This window comes from Saccopteryx bilineata, chromosome 8 (genome assembly GCF_036850765.1).
Source record: "Saccopteryx bilineata isolate mSacBil1 chromosome 8, mSacBil1_pri_phased_curated, whole genome shotgun sequence".
NCBI lineage: Eukaryota > Metazoa > Chordata > Mammalia > Chiroptera > Emballonuridae > Saccopteryx > Saccopteryx bilineata.
Window position 1 is genome coordinate 12,341,712 of NC_089497.1, and position 19,875 is coordinate 12,361,586.

The 19,875-nt window shown below is 37.1% G+C and overlaps 1 protein-coding gene across 20 annotated transcripts in view; it reads left to right on the top strand.

Annotated features, from left to right (window-relative positions):
• ROBO2 (roundabout guidance receptor 2) overlaps nucleotides 1-19,664 on the top strand; it is a 1,433,919-nt gene extending 1,414,255 nt beyond the window's left edge. For 6 of the 20 annotated variants that reach the window (XM_066241959.1, XM_066241963.1, XM_066241960.1 and 3 more), the window contains 3 exons: nucleotides 6,038-6,211; nucleotides 15,424-15,624; nucleotides 18,167-19,664. In XM_066241959.1, the coding sequence (XP_066098056.1) occupies nucleotides 6,038-6,211; nucleotides 15,424-15,624; nucleotides 18,167-18,168 (377 nt within the window). In that variant the 3' untranslated portion in view covers nucleotides 18,169-19,664. Of the gene's footprint in view, nucleotides 1-3,620; nucleotides 3,804-6,037; nucleotides 6,212-13,314; nucleotides 13,588-15,423; nucleotides 15,625-18,166 lie in introns of all 20 variants that reach the window. The other 14 variants (XM_066241946.1, XM_066241951.1, XM_066241948.1 and 11 more) reach the window with 5 other exon arrangements.
• Nucleotides 19,665-19,875: the final 211 nt, after the last annotated feature.

Here is a 19,875-nt window from a genome sequence, read left to right on the forward strand (position 1 = left end):
GCCCCGGGAGTTGAGGACGGTTCATGGAGCCTCCACTTCAGGCACTAAAAATAGTTTGGAAATTCTGAGGGCGTGGCAAAGAATATTAACAGTTAAGATACATTTAAAGCAAGGAAACAAAGGCAGGAAAGTAGTCGCTTTGTTTAGGGTTTGGCAGGTTTGGACGTGGAAATATTCATGTAGAAGGGCCCCATTACCACAGGGAGACGGACATAGCATTTTTGAAAATGTCAGCTAAACTCTCTGTTAAGAAATCTCACAGGGTAGCATTTCTTTAGTTTTACATTGATGTGATGTAGGAATTTTTCTAAGTTTTACAGGTTCAGAGACTAAATTTGTCAAAATGCTAAATCTTTGGGATAGAACCACAGAGCAAGCCAACTTGAGTAGATTAATTTAAAAAAAAAAGACAAACTAAAACAGATCCAGCTATTTCTTAGTTTTAGTACAATTTTGAAAAAGAGGAGAGGGGTGTTTGTGTATTAAAATGGTTGAGTATAGATGGTGAAATTAGAAGGAAAAGTAAATTGCCACTTAATATTGCATCCTTATTTTAATTTGAATAAGATATTAATATATATCAATATTTAAGTCATCAAAGCATAATTAAGATAAATATAAATTAATTTTTTAGTCTTCTCTTTTGGGTATTTACATAACTGATTTCTCCGCTGTCTAAGTAATTGACAAGAGTTGATTAACATTGTATTTCTTACTTAATGTTTTCCAGGAGTTCTTTGCTTTTTTTTTCTTCTCTTTTTTGACAGAGACAGAGAAATAGACAGTGAGAGGGACAGATACGGATGGACAGGAAGGGAGAGAGATGAGAAGCATCAATTCTTCATTAGAGCTCCTTAGCCTCCTTAGGTGTTCATTGCTTGCTTTCTCATATGTGCCTTGACCCGGGGGGCTACAGCAGAGCGAGCAGTCCCTTGCTCAAGCCAGTGACCTTGGGCTTCAAGCCAGTGAGTGACCTTTGGGCTCAAGCCAGCGACCATGTGGTCATGTTTATGATGCTCTCAAGCTGGTGAGCCCCCGCTCAAGCCAGATGAGCCGCGCTCAAGTCCGTGACCTTAGGGTTTCAAACCTGGGTCCTCTGCATTCCAGTCCTACACCCTATCCACTGCGCCACCACCTGGTCAGGCTCTAGGAGTTCTTATGAACACATTCTTTCTGTAACTAAAATAAGGCCATTGCAATGAAATGACATGTGGAATAGAATTACACATAGGAATTATAGGGAATAATGAAAACATTGAAGACATTTCATTTTAATATACCAGTGTTTATTAAAATTTTTACTGTGCAGTGTTCTTGCACAGGAGACATGAAAATGAGTAAGAGATAGTTTCTAATCTTCAGAGTTTCATTGTCTAGAAGAGGAAACATATATATTCAATGCAACAAACTAGTTTGTAGAGACCTCACATGCTTCCAAATGAATACTTTTTTGAAAAACAAAATTGGCAGAGAGATTGATTCTCCTTTAGACAGGGTTGAAGGTGAGGTGGAGTCAGGGTGATAAAAGAGGTGATATTTATTTGGAACTTAAAGTTTGGTCGTGGTTGATAGAGTTAGTAACAATCCAGAGGTGTGTGAGTGATGACAATTACACAGGTGAGGCAATGGGACTAGTCAGGCTCTAACAGGAGACGGGGCTGGAAAAGGAGTCTCATCTAGACACAGAAGGATGTCAAATACCTACCTTGGTGTTTGCATGAGGCATTGGCAAACTAGGTAAGCCTTTGAATAGAGGGACACACATGCGATAAATGTTTCAGAAAATTAATTTAGATGATAATGAGGAAGACAGAGGGAAAAGGGGAAAATCAAGAATGCAATAGAAGGTGTAGAAAAGGAGGCCTGTTTGGACAGTGAGTTTCAAACAGCCAACGCAGATGTTTTCGCAGATGTTCGGTAGACATTTAGAAATACAGAAAACAGTGCATAGCAGGGACCCCGCCTGAGCTCTCACGGTTTTCAAAACTATCCTCGGTTCTGTGGTTTCATATTCTTCGGTGATCACTGACTGAATCACTTTGATTTTCTTCTTATCTCCTGTAACATTATATTGCAAAGCCCATTGCATCATTTCTCCTTTCATTTTGGGCTGCTGGTCCTTGACTCGTGATGATTAACTCAGAGCCCGTTCTCTCAGCGGAGGCTCAGTTGCTGCTGTTATCTTGGCTTCCTTTCAGTGGCCTGTGTCAAGGGAATTTATTTTGAAAGTAAAAAAAGTCTATCTCTGTGCTTTTGGCAAATAGAATCAAAACTCTATCTTTTTTCGGCTACACTTAACACCCTTTTAACTTCTCAGATCCTTCTAACCCCTTCGGTTTCTGTTTTCTCTGTCTGGAAAGCCCCTGAACCTATGATATTGTATCCTGTCACCTTGACTGAAAGAACAAATACCTCACCTTGGCAACTTTCCTAACTATACCTTTGTCTCTTAAATATTGGACAAAAGCAGAAAAAAATCTGTGGTACTTGACTTTAATTTCTTGTATGTAAATATGTGTTTGGTTTATTTAGAAACCTTATGTTCGTTTTTCATAAATATGATACTTAACTTTTTTTTCTCTTTTTAAAAAGTTTAGAATATACAATATTTGTTACTTTATTGTGTTATCAATATAAATTAATGGTATATCAGACTTAAATTAACGATAGTAATACCAATTGTATTATGTCATAGATTCAGGCCTCAGTGTGGTTAGTCTAAGAAAATATATAAAATTTAAAATGACTTGATGAAAAATTAAGAATAAAAGTTATTTCTCAGCAACTTCATTCTTTTTGTAGCTTTTTACACATAAAGCTAATATTTTCCCTCTATAGTCATGTTGCATTTTGCAGAAAAATCCATATTAGAGCCAGTGATATTCTTCACGTTTGACTTTTTAAAATATATATTAGTATTAAAGAAAAAAAAAAACTGGAGTGTTAATTGGAAAAAGAAAGAAAGTATACTAGCATAACAATTATTAGAAGTTTTTAAAGCTACTATTTTTTATGTTCTAAGTCTTTTTGCTCCGGTATTATTTATGCATTTTTTTTAAATTTATGAATGTTCTCCTTTATTTTCTGCATAAATACATTTTTACTTTAATATCTTGAAATAATTCTAGTTATCCCACAGTGTACAAGTGTGGATTTCTCCTGCAAATTATCATTAGAGTTTGCATTAAATTCAAAATATATTCACAACCACTTCTTCAACTGAGTTCTTGATCTGTTCACTTTGAAAGCACTACGATGGAGTTCATCAAAAGTGCTCTCTGAATTATCGACTTAAAATACGCATAGCGTTTCTCTTTTGGAAACTGATCATGTCATAATTTTAACCACGTGAGAATGGAACCACATGGTACATGTTTTGCTTACATGTTGCAATAGATACAAGTGAACTTGGTTTCAAGTGAACTTCACCCTACTGTACGTGGGAGTGTTTAAAACATGGATAAGGCTTGTGTGTGCCCAGAGACGTCAGCATGACACCCGCTTTACCTCAGGGGAGACTGAGCAGTGGTGGCAGTCTACTTGGTCATTGACATAGTGTATGCAAACCAATGAGCTCTCCGGGATCGACAACTCACTTGGACAACTACATTTGTTTTTAGGTTCAATGGTAAATGGATGGGGCTCTGCATCCGATGAGGATCCTAACCTTTCTAGTCGTAGATCTAGCGTAGGGAGCTCCTCGGAGGGCTCCATCTTCGCCAGCGGCAGCTTTGCACACGCTCTGGCGGCAGCAGCAGATAAAGCTGGTTTTAGGCTGCATGGGACCAGCTTTACGAGAACAGGTTGGTAGACTCCGAGTCCACGCGCTTTGCATGAAAGAATCCTGTCCTTTGGACACCGAGCTCTTTTCATTCTGTCCTTCCTCCTTAGCAAGTCTCTCTGGAGGCATCTCTTCTCTCTGCATGCGCACCGTCTGGCTGCTCAATGAGCAGAACTCTCTTCAGACGCTCGTTCTGCAGAGCCACAAACAGGCTCCGGCTCCACCCTCTCCATCCTTTATTTCCCTTTCCTTTCACGGTTCTGCTGATTAATTGGAATATGCTTCCTTTTTCTATTACAGCAAAGCTGCAACTGAGATTGCCATTAAATTTGCAATAACTCACACTTTGCAAAATTCTCCCAGAATCAATAATGTGCCCAGTGATTAAAATTATTCAGCTTTTATCTCCGTGACTTTCCTCTGCCCCATTTCTCTCTGCAAAGGCATTTCTGGGAAGGCATCCTCAGCATGGGGTGACGGGGTCTAAGGCTGTCAGTCTAACAATTCGCACAGCCAGTGCTGTTCTGAGTTACTTGGCTGTTAAAGTTTTAATCCAATGACTTATTATTTGTTTTAAAGGATGCTAATAAAAGATACACCCACTGCATTTGCAAGTTGGAAAAAAAATGATGACTACATGTGTGTTGCTCTTTAATGTAATCTGTCTGTTGGCTTCTGAGAATAATAAGTAATAATATATAAGACCAATTATGTAATTTTTTCATATTCCTGAGCATCCCCCCCCCAATGAATGTGAGCTGCACTCTAATGGTAGATCAGTAATTTACCATTTGTTTTACTAAACCAAAATAATTTCGGAATGATGCATGTTATTAGATGACTATGTATACTTCTTAAATACATATATAAGATTCTAATATATAAATTAAGCTTAGCTACCAAAAAAAAAACCCTAATGAAATTCTAAACCTATTTATAAAGCCTTGATAGTACCGAAATATTAAAATAAAGAAAAAACAATTTTGACCCTTCACTAAAGTCTCAGCTTATAAAAATGAGGCTTTAAAATGTTCTTTGAAAGAGATCATCAACAATTTCATTTGAATGTGCATTAGGTATCTTTAAATAAAATAAAATGGTTTTTCAAGCATCACAGAGGTCCTTTTTTAATATAACATTCAGACTAAACTATGTTGTTAAATAACAGTTATTTGAATTGTCTTGCTCTAGCAGGCATTAAGTCAGAAACTTGATATCATTGCCTGAGTGTTTTTGCATCACAGCTATAAGTGGAGCAGTGAGAAAGTACAAGAAACCAATAAATTAGAAGGCATACATGCTTTTTTTTGTATTTACACTAATAGCTAATAAAACATTAAACAATATGATTTCACACTGCCTAAAGAAAATATAGTTATATACAATAGTTAAGTATGAAACAAAAACATGTACAAGATAGTATATACATGCATATAAACCAACCCTCTCTTACCATAATAAACATGATATTAAAATGAAAAGATGTTGACTTTATTAGCTAACCTTTCTCCAGAGTAAACTCCCCTGCACAAGTACACAAGGCCTCAAGAAAAGGATTTAGAACATTTTATTTTTCAATGAGACTTTGGAGTTTGCTCAGATACAGTATTATTCATCAGAAAACACCTATTGCACTTTAGATATGCAAGGTGCTTTTAACCTGCTATCTCTCCTCTACTATACATTGATGTTACTGAGTTTGTGTTAAAAGAGGTACAATTCATCGAATATGGGTCTGGGTGGTAAGATCAATTTAATATACATGTCTGAGCAGAACTTTCATGTAAAATTTCAAATGGAATTACTACAGGACATTTTTCTGTGGGATTCCAAGGCTGAAATCTGATTAAATAAGACAGTATATAATATTTCAGAAGTAGCTTCTTTAATTTGAAGCATACATTTGCAAATACCTAGGAAAATAGTACTAACATTATCAGGGTTAAGTAAAAATATCACATAATATCAAGTTTCTGGTTTGTTGAATTTATTTTATATTCATTTGGTTTCATTGTCCAGTGACTCATGTACTGGTTATTGAAAGTTGAACAAGATCAAAGCAGCAGGTCATATATTTTCTTAGGGAGATGCACCAGTATTCGGTGTCATCTCATGGTATCTCTAGGCAGGTTAACAGATTAGTAAGAGCAGAAATTCAAGACAGACAGAATCAGGCTCTATACTAAAATAACATTCTCTATACTCCATTCCCTTTGTGTTTTTGTTTTGTTTTGTTTTTGTTTTTGTTTTGTGTAGGCAAAGCCTTTACCTCCTCTCAAAGACCTCGACCAACCAGCCCATTTTCTACTGACAGTAACACGAGTGCAGCCCTCAATCAGAGTCAGAGGCCTAGGCCAACTAAAAAACACAAGGGAGGGCGCACGGACCAGCAACCAGCCTTGCCCCATCGAAGGGAAGGGATGACAGATGGTAGGTTTGACTTCTTCTCTCTCGTTTTCTCGCTGAAGGGATACTCTCTGTGCCATCTTTGATTTAGGCTACATCGTTGCTTTTAGGTAGGGATGGTAGCTTAGACATGACCTCATTATGTAACAGGGCAGAAAACCTGGCAATATAGTCTTGTTTAAATAAAACACCCTCTTGTTTTAACGAACTAGAATTATTTCTCTATCACCGAGCCCAAAGAAGTAGACACCGTACTTGTTTCCAATGCTGATTTTTTTTTCCCCCACCATTTGGGCATTATCCATTAATGCTTTTCAGTGAATTTTCCCCTATAAGATTAGGAGAAAATACATAGGTAGCATGTGCACTGGCCGTGTTGTTGTAACATTTCCTATATTAAACTAAGCTATTTTAGATGTTATTTTACTTCTGGGAAAAAAAAAAAAGACTGATTTTCAATTTAGTAGTTTTTTAGTTTTGTGAATTTCAGGGCTGAAAGCAAGCTGCCAATTATCTTTAGCTGATAGATCAGCAAACTTTTTCTGAAAAGTCCAGATGAATATTTTTGGCTTTATCAGGCCATCCAGTCTTCTGTCACAACCACTCGGTACTGCCATTGATACACCAGTGCAGCCAAAGAAAAAGATAGTGAACGGGTGTAGCTGATTTCCAATAAAACTTTACTGACAAAACAGGCAGTGGCTAAATTTGTCCAATAGTCCATAGTGTCTTGAATCTGTTTCAACCCTTTTATTTACCTGTAGCAGCCATCTTTGAGTATTTGCTTAACCACTAGCTAGTTTCACGAATCACAATGGAAAATGCTTTTGTTCTATAATGCGTAATTTATAAACATTACAAAGCAGGAATTATTTCCCATATATTCCACGTAATTCTCGTATATTTAAAAATCGGAGTAAAAATATTTATTCTGAAGTTTTATTCTAAGGACTATGTAAGGTATGTTTTATCTAGTATAACGTTGGACCCAAAGGTCATTTTCTTCCCTGTTCTCAACACTGTTTCCTACAAGCACATTAACTTTATCTGAAGATCATTCTACTCACCATCAGAAGGATGAGTCTAGCTAGGCTTCACATTAGACCACCTGGATACCTCCTAGAATATATTCCAGGTATTCTGATTTAATTGTTTTTTGGATAAAAAGCAGTTATGGGTATTTTTAAAGCTCCATGGATAAATCTAATGTGCAGTAAACAAAAGAGAAACAGAGGCAGGGTCACAAGGAACAGACAGACATCCGTCAGAGGGGAGGAGGAAGAGGAGACCAGATCAAAAAAGGTGAAGGGATTAGCTAAATTGTATCTATGGAATATATATACACATACAGGCAACAAGGTAGCAATAGCCAGAGGGAAAGGGAGGCAGAGGAGGTAGGGAATAGGGGGGCACTTGGGGGGTGGGAAGAGACTGCATGGGGCGGTGGGGAACAATGCAGGTGTGTACAAGATGTTATATTGAGTGAGACACTTGGAACCATGTCAACATAATAAATTAAAAATAACAATTAAAACAAACCAAAAAAATGCTATGACCAAGTCCTTAGTATTCATCTCAGTCTCTTAGACTCATCATTGTAGGAGAGAGTAAGCCTTAGTTGAGAAAGAAGTATTTGTTATTTATTAATTTTGTTGGGGGGTGGAGTACCTGGAAGCCATTTTTGTGTTTTTTATTGTCGTGTTCCAATATTACAATTTTAAAGCCAGACATAACTTGTTCTCAGAGCTTTAAGGCTTAGTTATCCATTGGGAAACGTTTCTATGCAATATGAAGAGAAGGATACAACTGAGATTTTGACTTTCTATCAAATGGATATCCTGTGGGGAGAAAAAATCCTCACCACTGCCTTTCTGCCTCAGATGTTCTGAAGATTAGTTGAGTGCTTGAAGTAGCCTATATGTTGATCTTATTCCCTCTGAATAAGGGCTGCTCTCCCTTATATGCTAGTTATAAATCTCAGAATTTGTATACTTTTCCTGCTATGAATATCATGGAAAGAGGGGAATAAATCCAGGTCTATGTTTTTCTGTGCTTTTTGAAATTGTTTGACTGTTGTATTGAGCTTATGTGGAAGATATAATATGTAAATCTAGAAAATCAAGATATAATATAAATCAAGAGAGAGCTCTCTGCTTCCCAAAACACTTTTCATGCAAGTTTTTTTTAGAATGTCTGGTTAAAACAAACTGTCTGTTAGTTAAAGCACGATCAATATATTGCTTAGCTTTCTAAAAAAACAAATAGCTTCTTAAATTTTCAAATTTGCTAGCATTCCAAAGAGCAGTGTGGATTATGTGCTCTCAGTGAGTACTTTTCAAAAGTAGTGATATTGCAAAAAAAAAAAAAAATTGTTGGTTCACATGTCTTCTCAAGTGTTTGACCCAAAGACATTTTAGTTATAATACAGAGACATTTATTTTGTATGGAACTCCACAAATTACCCTTAAAGATATGGGTATTTTATACCAAATATATATGTAATAGCATTTATATGCTTTGAATCCATGTGTCTGTAATGATTGTATAATACTTGTATATAAAACCCAACTGTTGTTTTTTTTTTGGTAAGTTTGCTGTTCAGTAGCATTTAGCATGTAGACATTGTACACTAAAACATTTGCATTATTTACAATAGTGTTTTATGAGTCTATTCATCAGAGTAGTTACTGCTAGCTGCTATACCTTCATGGCTTAGGACAGTAAGAGTTTGGCTCCTCATAAGCACAATGATCTTATAAAGGTCACATGGCTCTTCTCTAAGTAATAATGTAAGATGTAGGCTTCTTCCCTACTGGGCCACCATTATTTTCAAGATGGAACCTTTATGGTTTCTGAGTGAGGAGAAGACAGAACATAACTGATTCATTTGGGAGATTCTGTGGCCAGGTGAGCAAGTGGCACATACCATTTCTCACATGTCTTTGGCAAGAACTTTGTCACATGGCATCAACCTAACTGTTGGAGTGGTGAAGTAATCTTTCCTTGTGTTCAATAAGAGGGATTAGGAATGGTGGGAAATGTCAGTCTCTGTCCCAAAGGCTATGCAAACACCCACACACCACATACTTGTTAAGCAGTGCTCTTCTCCCTTGGATAAAGTCCTTCCTAAGCAGGTAATGCTCAGTCCAGACCTTCTATTCCATTTGCATAAGCACAAGGATACCCTTTAAAGCCAGTACATCGACCAGGGCTGAACAAAGCAGGTAGATAAGATAGTTCTCTAGTCATCAGTCTTTCTTCTTTGATCATCTCCTTCTGGACTGTTCCCCCTCATTCTGAATGTCTCATTCAGACAAAGAGCTCTTTCATAGAGTAGCTGTGACCATTGAGCAAATTATATTTTTATTGAACCATTCATTGAAATATTTATTAAGCTCACACCAAATGATTGGCAATGGGAACCAAACAAACTAAATTTCCTGCCCTCCTGGAGCTTACATTTTGATGGGAAAATATACATAAAGATCAACATAAATATATAGGTGAAAATTTAAAAAGTAGGTAAAAGGGTAGTAAGTGTCATGAAAAAAATATAGAAAAGAAGTTGAGAGATACAAAGGTTGCGGGAGATATCTTTTAAGTAGAGTGCTTAGACAAGACCTTCACCCAGAAGATGACATTTAAGAAAAGACTGGGAAATCATAAGGGAAAGAGTAATGCTGATATCATAGGAAAAGTCATCTCAGGAAATGAGAAGAGTAAATGGAAGCCTGAAGCTTATATGATGAAATGCAAGAGGAGTCGTCTGAATGAAGCAGAGAGGGACCCAAAATAGAATATGAGGTCGGAGAAGTAAACGAAGGCTAGAGTTTGTAGGACCTTTAAGCTTCTATAGGACATTGGCTCTTATTTTGAGTGAAACCCACTGGAGGTGCATGCATGTACACGTGCGTGTGCATGCTAAGGCAAACCCACTGGAGGTGCATGCATGTACACGTGCGTGTGCATGCTAAGGCAAACCCACTAAAGGTGCATGCATGTACACGTGCGTGTGCATGCTAAGGCAAACCCACTGGAGGTGCATGCATGTGTGCATGTTAAGGCAAGAAGAGTGACATGATCTTCATTCTGTTTTTATAAAAAAAAAGTCACTCGAGCTGTTTTGTTGAGAGAGACTGAATATGCTTCTTTGTGGAATAGCAGAAACCACATAGGAGGTTGTAGAAGTTATTTAAGAAATAGATACTAGCAGTTCACACCAAGGTAGAAAAAGTGAGGGCAATGAGAAAGGTTGAATTCTGGGTATAGTTTGGAGGTAGAGCCCACAGGGTTTGTTAATTAAATTAACATAGGCTATAAAGCAGAGAAGTCAAAGATTACAGCAAAGTTTTGGCAAACTTTAGCATGGAATTACCACTAATTGAGATGAAGAACACTACAGAGAAAGCATGTGCTATAGAGAAAGATCTAGAGCTCAGACTAGATATGTGAAATTGGAGAGCTCTTCAAAACATAGGCTGAAGTAGTCAGTGTGGATCTGCTTACATGAGTTGGGAGTTCATGGGCTGAGAGACACAGGATGGATATCTGTAATTTTCCATCTTTTATTTTTTTTTTTGACCTTGGGGAAAAAAAATAATAATGGCACAGGTATCATTGGACTCTTGTGTGCCTGACAACAGCACATCCTCAGTAGGCTAGTAAGAGACTCTTTAACGAATTGATTTAGTAAAGTGAATCAACATAGAAATGAATAATAAATTTAAGTAAATATATTTGATCACATACTTTTTTTTTGCACAGCCATTTGCAATTCCATCTTTTTTTCCCCCCAATTTGTTTATTTCAATATGTATGCCATGTTCTTTTTAAAGGCTACACAAACTCTAAGGATATTAATTTTATAGATGTGTAATTTCAGGTTAAATTAAGTAGTAATCCGAATTTTAGCAAACATAAGCAGATTCCATTGTGGCCATTTTAAAAATTAAGCTGCTCTGATGTAGAATAGAAATCAATGACAAGTAACGTTATTTTGGAAGAAATTACAATAATCTCTCTCTTACTGGCATTCCTAAATCCAATAACTCAAATGAAATAATTAATTTGCATCAATAATAATGCGCACTGAAGGAAGTCAGTTTTGAATAGAAAGGAAACACCAAACTCTTTGGTGGATTACTCAACAAACAGATCTCTCAATATTGGATTAGCTCTTCCATTTGGAAGAAAAAGTCCAAATGCAAGTTGATTTTCCCAGACAGAAACCCTGTCCCCTTCAATAATTAGTAATTCATCATCTAACAAGAGGACACATGTAAGAAATAAACACACTGCTCCAACATGGCCGCTTCCTGAGCGGATGTTGAGCATACCATAGTTACCAGTTCAGTGGAGAACAGTATCATTTTGCTCATAAAGAGAGAGTATTAAGTTTCTTAAGAAAGTTTTTAAAAGGAGCAGCTTAGCTACCTTTTGTACAAAAATGTGTACACTTCCCCTTTAAATTTTACAAACTGTTTTCTTAGAAACAAGAGCACCATTACAAAAGTGGCATGGGAAATAATTACCTATAGTATATAAAACATCCTCTATAATAAAATAAATATGCAAATTACACATACTTCATCTTTATGAACAAATAATGCAATTGCAGACATTCTAAGGAGGAACAAAGAAATTTTTAATAGCGTGCCAAAAAAAAAGAAATAAAATAATCCAAAAGAATGTTTAAAATGTTTAGAAGATTTTAAATACTTCAACAAAGTAATTTCAGAACTTGTACAACAGTATAAATAGTATAACAGAATTAGTGTAATACTTAAATATGAAAGAAGGCACTGTGATATCACAGTTGAAGACTAAAAATATAAAGGTAATGACATCTGAAGAGAAAATAAAGGGACATTGAAAAATAAGCTGTCTTTAAACGTTTAATTTTTTTTCATATCTGATATTTAAAGTGCTGTTCTGAAAAATCATGCTGCTTCATCTCAGATTTTTCATGACACAGTGTCTATTCCAGCACCGTGAAGCATATTCTATCTGTGCTCTGAACATTGGTTATTGCCTATTAAAATTAATACATTGGAAGAGCATAACTTATTAGTTGTAACTCATTAGCTAACTCATGAAACGAACAGCTAGCATTGGTTGTCAGGCAGAATGCTAATTGCACTTCATAAATGTTAGCTTACCCCTCTGTTGCTAAATGTGCCGCATACATGGGTAAAGGCAGTCATATGTTGCCTATGATATGGCAAATAGTTCTTAATTTCCCAAAGGCAAACTTTCTTATGGAGATGGGCAAGATTGCTTTAATTTTCCCAGAGCCCTTTATTAACACAGCTGATAGATTTTCCAGTTATTTTTGTCACGAGATCTACTTAGGGGAGTGGAGGTAGACAATGGATTAAATATAGAATAACCAGGCCCTGGCCGCTTGGCTCAGTGGTAGAGTGTCGGCCTGACGTGCAGAGGTCCCGGGTTTGATTCCCGACCAGGGCACATAGGAGAGGGGCCCATCTGCTTCTCCACCCCTCCCCCTCTCCTTCCTCTCTGTCTCTCTCTTCCCCTCCCGCAGCCAAGGCTCCATTGGAGCAAAGATGGCCCGGGCGCTGGGGATGGCTCCTTGGCCTCTGCCCCAGGTGCTGGAGTGGCTCTGGTCGCAAAAGAGCGACGCCCCTGAGGGGCAGAGCATCGCCCCCTGGTGGGCGTGCCGGGTGGATCCCGGTCGAGCGCATGCGGGAATCTGTCTGACTGTCTCTCCCCGTTTCTAGCTTCAGAAAAATACCAAAATAAATAAATAAATAAATAAATTATATATATATAGAATAACCACAAACTGCCCTTTACACTTGAAATATTAACCTCCATGTACAATTGAAATCACATTCCACATATAAGAGTTAAATAAAATCAATTGATTTCAAAGACACTGTGATCAAAAAATAGCAAAGAGATCAATAATATGCATTTTGGATGTGAACAACTGGCTTCCCCCCCACCCACCCCCACCCCCGCCAAAAAAAAAAAACAAAAACCTTTTGCATGGGTGATATCATTAGCAGAGCAGGTTTCTCTTTCTCTTTTTCTTTTTTATCTTAAACCTGTATTTTTTTTTCATTAAATTTTAGTTCATTCTAAACATTATTCAAAATTTTTAGATCTTCCACCACCACCAGACCCCCCTCCAGGTCAGGGAGTAAGGCAGCAGATAGGCCCGAGCCAGCATGCGGGGGACATGGGAAACTCAACAGAGAGAAAAGGAAGCTCTCTGGAGAGACCACAAGCATCCAACTTAGAAGACACAAAGAGCTCCCTGGAGAGTCCAGCTAGAGCGTCCCTAGAGTGGCAGCGGCAAACCCAGGAATGGATTAACTCCACAGAACGCCAAGAAGAGATACGGAAAGCCCTGCACAAACAAGGTGTCGGACCAGGTGTGTTCTGCACAGTCCCAAGAGAGTGTGGACTTCTTTTTCATTGTTTTCCTCCCGGGTATTTTAGACTTGGCAGTTAAGGGCACCTGACGTCCACTGGCCTTGAATCGCTAAATGAGGTTGGGTTTGCGCAGCAGAGCTCACGGGCATGTCCCTCAGGGGCTGATCCAATGGGGATCGTTCTTCATGTTAGCCCCGCCTAGGATCCCTGAGCCCAGGAATTTCCAACTTCTGGCTGGAGGGCTCACAATTTGATTGGTTTTTATTTTATTTTTTTTGCCTTTTAATGTTTATATTGAGTACTTTTAAGACCACAGAATTTAATATTTAATGTTCATTTAAACTTTGTCTTCAGCCAGTTTGTTCATTTTGACTGAAGTAACTCGTCATTTTGGAAAAACAACCCAATTTCAATTGCTGGGTTAACTGAAATAACAAAAGTGTCAAATAAAGGCCCAGTCACTGAATGTTTTTGTTAGAAAAGGTGAGGCTGGGCCTATACTTTCCCAGTTGATTATATTTAACTAATTATTGGCAACTTAGTAGAGGATGTTCTTGTTTATAAATCAAGTGTCCTGGAAATTTTAAAAAATAAATTTTATGGCTTAGAGCTGGATTTTTTGTTTTTTGGGTTTTTTTTTTTTTTGGGGGGGGGTTGAGCCTATTAGAGAAATGTATTTTTTAGACTATCTCTTCTTATGTCAGGATTCCTTGAGTATTAAAACACACACACATACACACACACACACACACACACTCAAAACATTTGAAAGAATTCATTTCCACATTCATTTATTCATTTGGACTGAATTTATTTTAAGTCCTCTACCCATGCATTTTTAAGAATTATAATTTGTTAACTTTGTACTCAAGATTTTAGAAGTATAATTTATGCATAGGCCAAAAAATGACAATATTAATGTCTAGGCTTAGTGAAATGTTTAAGAAGTTCATTATTAAGATTATAAGAGAAGAAACATGTGATTCTTATTAAAGATTTTATCTAAGGAAAGAAATACTAAATTCAGTCAGCATTTTTTTTTAGTCATCTAACCATAGTGAAAATAGCGGATACCTAGAAAGAAAGAAAGAAAAAATGCAAAATGGAGAGAGAAAAATGGGAAGAAAGAAAGAAAGAAAGAAAAAGAAAGAGGGAAGGGATAGAGAGAGAGGCGAAAAAGGAAGAAAGAAAAAGTATTTCAAAATTTTAGTTATACACATCATGAGTTATTTTAAGAGAGATTATATATAAAGAGAATAAACACATTATTTATTAAAATTAACTTCCCTTTCTCTGTTAAGGAAGAACACAGGCTTTTAAATAATGTATATCTATTCCAAGAAGCAATTGAAATTTCAGAAGCTTATTTTAACAGCTACTATATAATTTTTTAATATAAACTGAGAAAAATATCGCCATAATTTAAAACCAAAACCATGTTCTCTCAAATTTAACAAAAATACTAAATTGGAGCCTCCCCTGGACCCTAGAAATTATTCTCAGAAATGCTTTCATTAAACAATATGGTTCATTGTATGCGGGTCTCTTTTTATAACATCCTTAAATGTTGGAAATGATACATAACAATGTAATATATTCTAGTGTGGCTTTTAATGAAACTCTGCTTCAGTTCCTAGTATGGAAAATGTTGCTCGCACATGGAAATCCCTTTTAATTTGAGGGCCTTATTAAATCTCATATCTGTACTTTCCTTTAAAAGCAAAATGGTAAAATAGCTTATTTTGAGCTAAATAGTACTTAAGGTGAAGTTGGTTTGGCCAACCTGCTGTTGTTTATCTGAGCCCTTTGTGTTCCTTGCTTGTTTTTTTTCCCAGAGGAGACCTTGGTGCCCTACAGCAAGCCCAGCTTCCCGTCCCCCGGAGGCCACAGCTCATCGGGAACCGCTTCTTCTAAAGGATCCACTGGACCCAGGAAAGCCGAGGCGTTGAGGGCAGGCCACCAGCGCAATGCCAGCGACCTTCTTGACATAGGCTATATGGGCTCCAATAGTCAAGGACAGTTTACAGGTGAATTATGTAAGTGATTTAGGAGATTTAAAAGGCCGTGCTGATCTAGAAAGAATACCACGGTCACAATGTAGGGGAGGAGAGTGTCCTCTACCATCTTAAGGTCCCTGGCCGGGTCGGAAAGTTAAACTAACAAAGATTAACAGAAAAAAAAAAAAAACTTAAAAAGCAGACACATTGTATTAATTTTTTTTTTTACATATACATGGGAACCTTCTCAAGAGGATGTCTTCATCCTTTGGATGTCATCCAAAGAAATGACAAGAAGAAGAAACTTTTCTACTTTTTAGACAAAGAAACCGTATGTCAAGAGGTGACAAGACAGAAGGGTTTGACCTAGGGGTAGCAAATGAAGAAGTAATGAGAACGATGAGGGCTAGTTGAACAAGGTTTGTTTATACAGATTCTCAGGCGCGGGGAGACAGGCTGTCACATGGCAGTTTTATGACCTGTGTGAAGGAAGAAGTGTGAAGGGTCAGAGTGACTTTTCTGCTTCTGCCGTCTCCTCAGATTCCTTCAGCTTAACATATACCGACGTACTATATTGGGAGGTAGCATGTCCTGAACCCCGTCGACAACATCACCACAACCAATTTCAGGAGAGAAGAAAACTTGCTCTCCTGGGAGAATCAGTTCTTATTTTGAGCAGGTTTGGTCAGAACTGAGACCATTGCTATTTGTTTACAACAGTCCATTAAAATAAAAATATTCTCTATTTCAATTTTGATTTATATTATATAAAAGTTGTCAAAATTTAGGTAATTTAATCTTTTAACTTGATTATACTTTTGTAGTTTTCTTTAGTTTCACTAAAAGAAAACTGGCTTTTGAGTAATTTTAAAGAACATCCTCAGTAATTCCTAATATTTTTTTTTTAATTTGGGGAATCACCATTGAAAAATTGATCTTTGATTTTAGTTAGTGAGGTTTTGATCATTAAAACATAACTGAGAAGTACTTTTTTTTAAAATAATAAACTGACTTTGGTACTTAGAATAACTAATCTATTTTCTAAATATAAAACACTGGACCTGGCCAGTTGGCTCAGTGGTAGAGCATCAGCCTGGCATGCAGGAGTCCCGGATTCAATTCCCGGCCAAGGCACACAGGAGAATCACCCACCTGCTTCTCCACCCCTCCCCCTCTCCTTCCTCTCAGTCTCTCTCTTCCCCTCCCACAGCCAAGGCTCCATTGGAGCAAAGATGGCCCAGGCGCTGGGGATGGCTCCATGGCCTCTGCCTCAGGCGCTAGAATGGCTCTGGTTGCAACGAGCAATGCCCCAGATGGGCAGAGCATCGCCCCCTGGTGGGCATGCTGGGTGGATCCCGGTCAGGCGCATGTGGGAGTCTGATTGCCTCCCCATTTCCAACTTCAGTAAAAAAAAATACACACACACACACACACACACACACACACACACACACACGGTAATAGAGAAAGATAGAATGTTACAGTATGTCACAGTGAAAAGCATCAAACTCTTGTTAACTTCATCAGAAAGTTACCAGTCTTGCTATTCCATGTCAGAATTATAGTTGCTGAATATTTCCCACCACTTCTCTGAATACAGTTTAAAAGCACTGCTAAAGCACAGCACAAGGTTCCAATGTCGACTGCTTACTAGTTATGTGACCAGAGAAAGTAAACTGCCTTCCTAATCGTTCTTCTTATCTCAGGAATTATATTACTATTGTGCTCACGTTGCAGACTGGGGGATGACGTGAGATAGTGAAAACTAAAAGTCATTTTACAATTTTAAATTCTTTATTGATGTGTTATCCTTGTCTATTACTAATCATGTTATTATTAAGATGTGTTTATAATTTTCAGTTTGATTCATGACTACCTGAATTTTTCTTGAACTTTTATTTTAGAATATTTCTTGAACTTTTATTTTAGAATATTTATAGACTCACAAAATTGCACAAAATAGCTCTAGTTGGCTTTTAAATTTCCAGATTCTATAGTATTTCTTTTTTTTTCCCCCTTCCTATCTAACTTAAGTAAAATTTCTTAAAGTCTCAAACTCACAGAATCAGTTCAATTATGTTTACCTTCATTTATTTTCTTCTCCCTTTGGTTATTCTTATGCTGTTCCGAATAAAAACTACTTCACTGAAATGTAAAAACATTTTTTTCTTAACTGATTCCTTTTTTAATTGAATTTATTGGGGGACACTGGTTAACGAATTATACAGGTTTCAGGTACACAATTTTACACTCCGTATTTATATTTTTATTACGTGTATCACCGCCCCAAGTCAAGTCTCCTTCCATCACCATTTATCCCTTTTATACCCTTCTCTCTACACTCTCCTTCACTTCCCACCCACCCCCCAGCAACGACCACACTCTTGTCTGTGTCCGTGAGTTTTTCTCTCTCTTTTTTTCTTGGTTTTACTCAACCCTTCCACAGCCCCTCATCCAGACCCCTGACCCGATAGTCCTCACCCCGCTCTCTACCTCTGAGTCTGTCTGTATTTTGCTTGTTAGTTTATTTTGTCCATTGGGCTCCACACATGAGTTCTGATGTGTCTTTTTCTCTTTGTAGAGTAACTGAGAGGAGACACGCCACGCTGCTCTGAAGGACCACCAGGTCTGAACTCATGGAAGTGATGACACTAAACAGTGCAATGAACAATTTCTTTATTTATGTACTAATAAGAGAACTGTAAATGCAATGTAAAGACACAGCCACACATATCCCACAGATATTTTACTTGTGTTCTTCTCTTATGTACACCACCCACCTTAACTCTTTCTTGTCAGGAGTATACAAAAAGAAAAAAAGAAAAAGAAAGAAAACCAAGCTCGCCCTCCAGGAAGAAAAGGATTTTCCTCTGTACATAATTTCTTTTTGTGCATTGCTATGCAAGCCCACTCTTTCTAGCTCCGTTCATATTATTGTCTGTTCTTATTGGTCTGTTGTACTATATGTGAATTTATAGGCTGTGGTGCCATACATTAACTTTTAATTGTGTAACTTTTATGTTTAAATTTTGCACTGCAATTTTCTTTGGTGATAAGCACAAATCTCTACTCCTCGTGACATGAAGAAAAAGACTGAATGTGAAGGGAGTTTCTGTACTGTAAGCTAGGTTGGATAATGCTGGTTGTAACAAATCACGTTAGATGGATTTTGGTTAGAGTATAGAAATAGGAAGATGCGAAGGATACGGTATTGGCAACATCGTCTTTGAACATCAGGGACTGAGTCAATAAAAACAGAGCAGAAAGAAGGCTTTTCCTGTTGACAAAAGCCTGGGTCAAAAGAAGGAAGATTAAGTCTTAAGACTGAATAAGCATTCAAATATACAGGTAGCGAAGATGTACTAAACTTGCTTTAAGAAATAATAAGAAAATTAAAGTTATATTTAGAATCAACTTTACCTGCTGTTGTAATTGACCCATCTGAGAATTACAATAAGCAAAAGAAAATTAAAGTGTTTCACAAGACCTGTATTTATATTACAGTTCTTTAAAAAAAAAAACACACAAACATTTTCTGAATTACTATAATTAATCTTTCCAACTCATTAAGTCAGAATATAATATGATATTCCCCAAGGAGACAAACCAAATGAACTCTAGAATACCCAGCAAATAGTTAAAGAGGCAATTTATTATTAAGACATACTCAGGCTGCTTCGAAATACAAACACTCTATTGCAATATCTTGTTTCATTTTTCTAATACTTGTACAGTACACACTCGAGGATAGAGCTGCATCACAGCAATTCGTGACTTTTAAAAAATAATGCAGTCTGTATGCAACTTTGTGTTTCATTTGATGAAGAAGTGAAGTTTACTGCCACCCAATGTATAGCCAAATGGTAAGTGCTTAAAAAGCACTGCTCAGAGTATGCTCCGTTCACAGTAAGTACATTTATTGGGATATATATTTTATGGTACACTCTCAGAAATTGGCTACCAACTTTAAAGTGTGTTTGACCCATTTTGAATGAGTACATTGAAAAGAAAAATTGAAAAGGAGAAAAATGCATGTTTATACACTTTTTAAATAAAACCAAACCTCATCAATGGACATTCATCACAGTGTCCTGCCTCATTTGTTTCCACGGCTTTGAGAACAAGAAATTTCTGAATTTCAGTCACGTAGGGTCAAGAGGGAGATGACTTTGAAATCGATGTTAGCTACTGCCCATGTGCTGTCAGCCGAGTAGGAGAGAATGTTCCTGAGATTTCTACATGTGACATTTTCCCGTATACTGCCTCCACAACTGGAGATTCTCTCTCTAG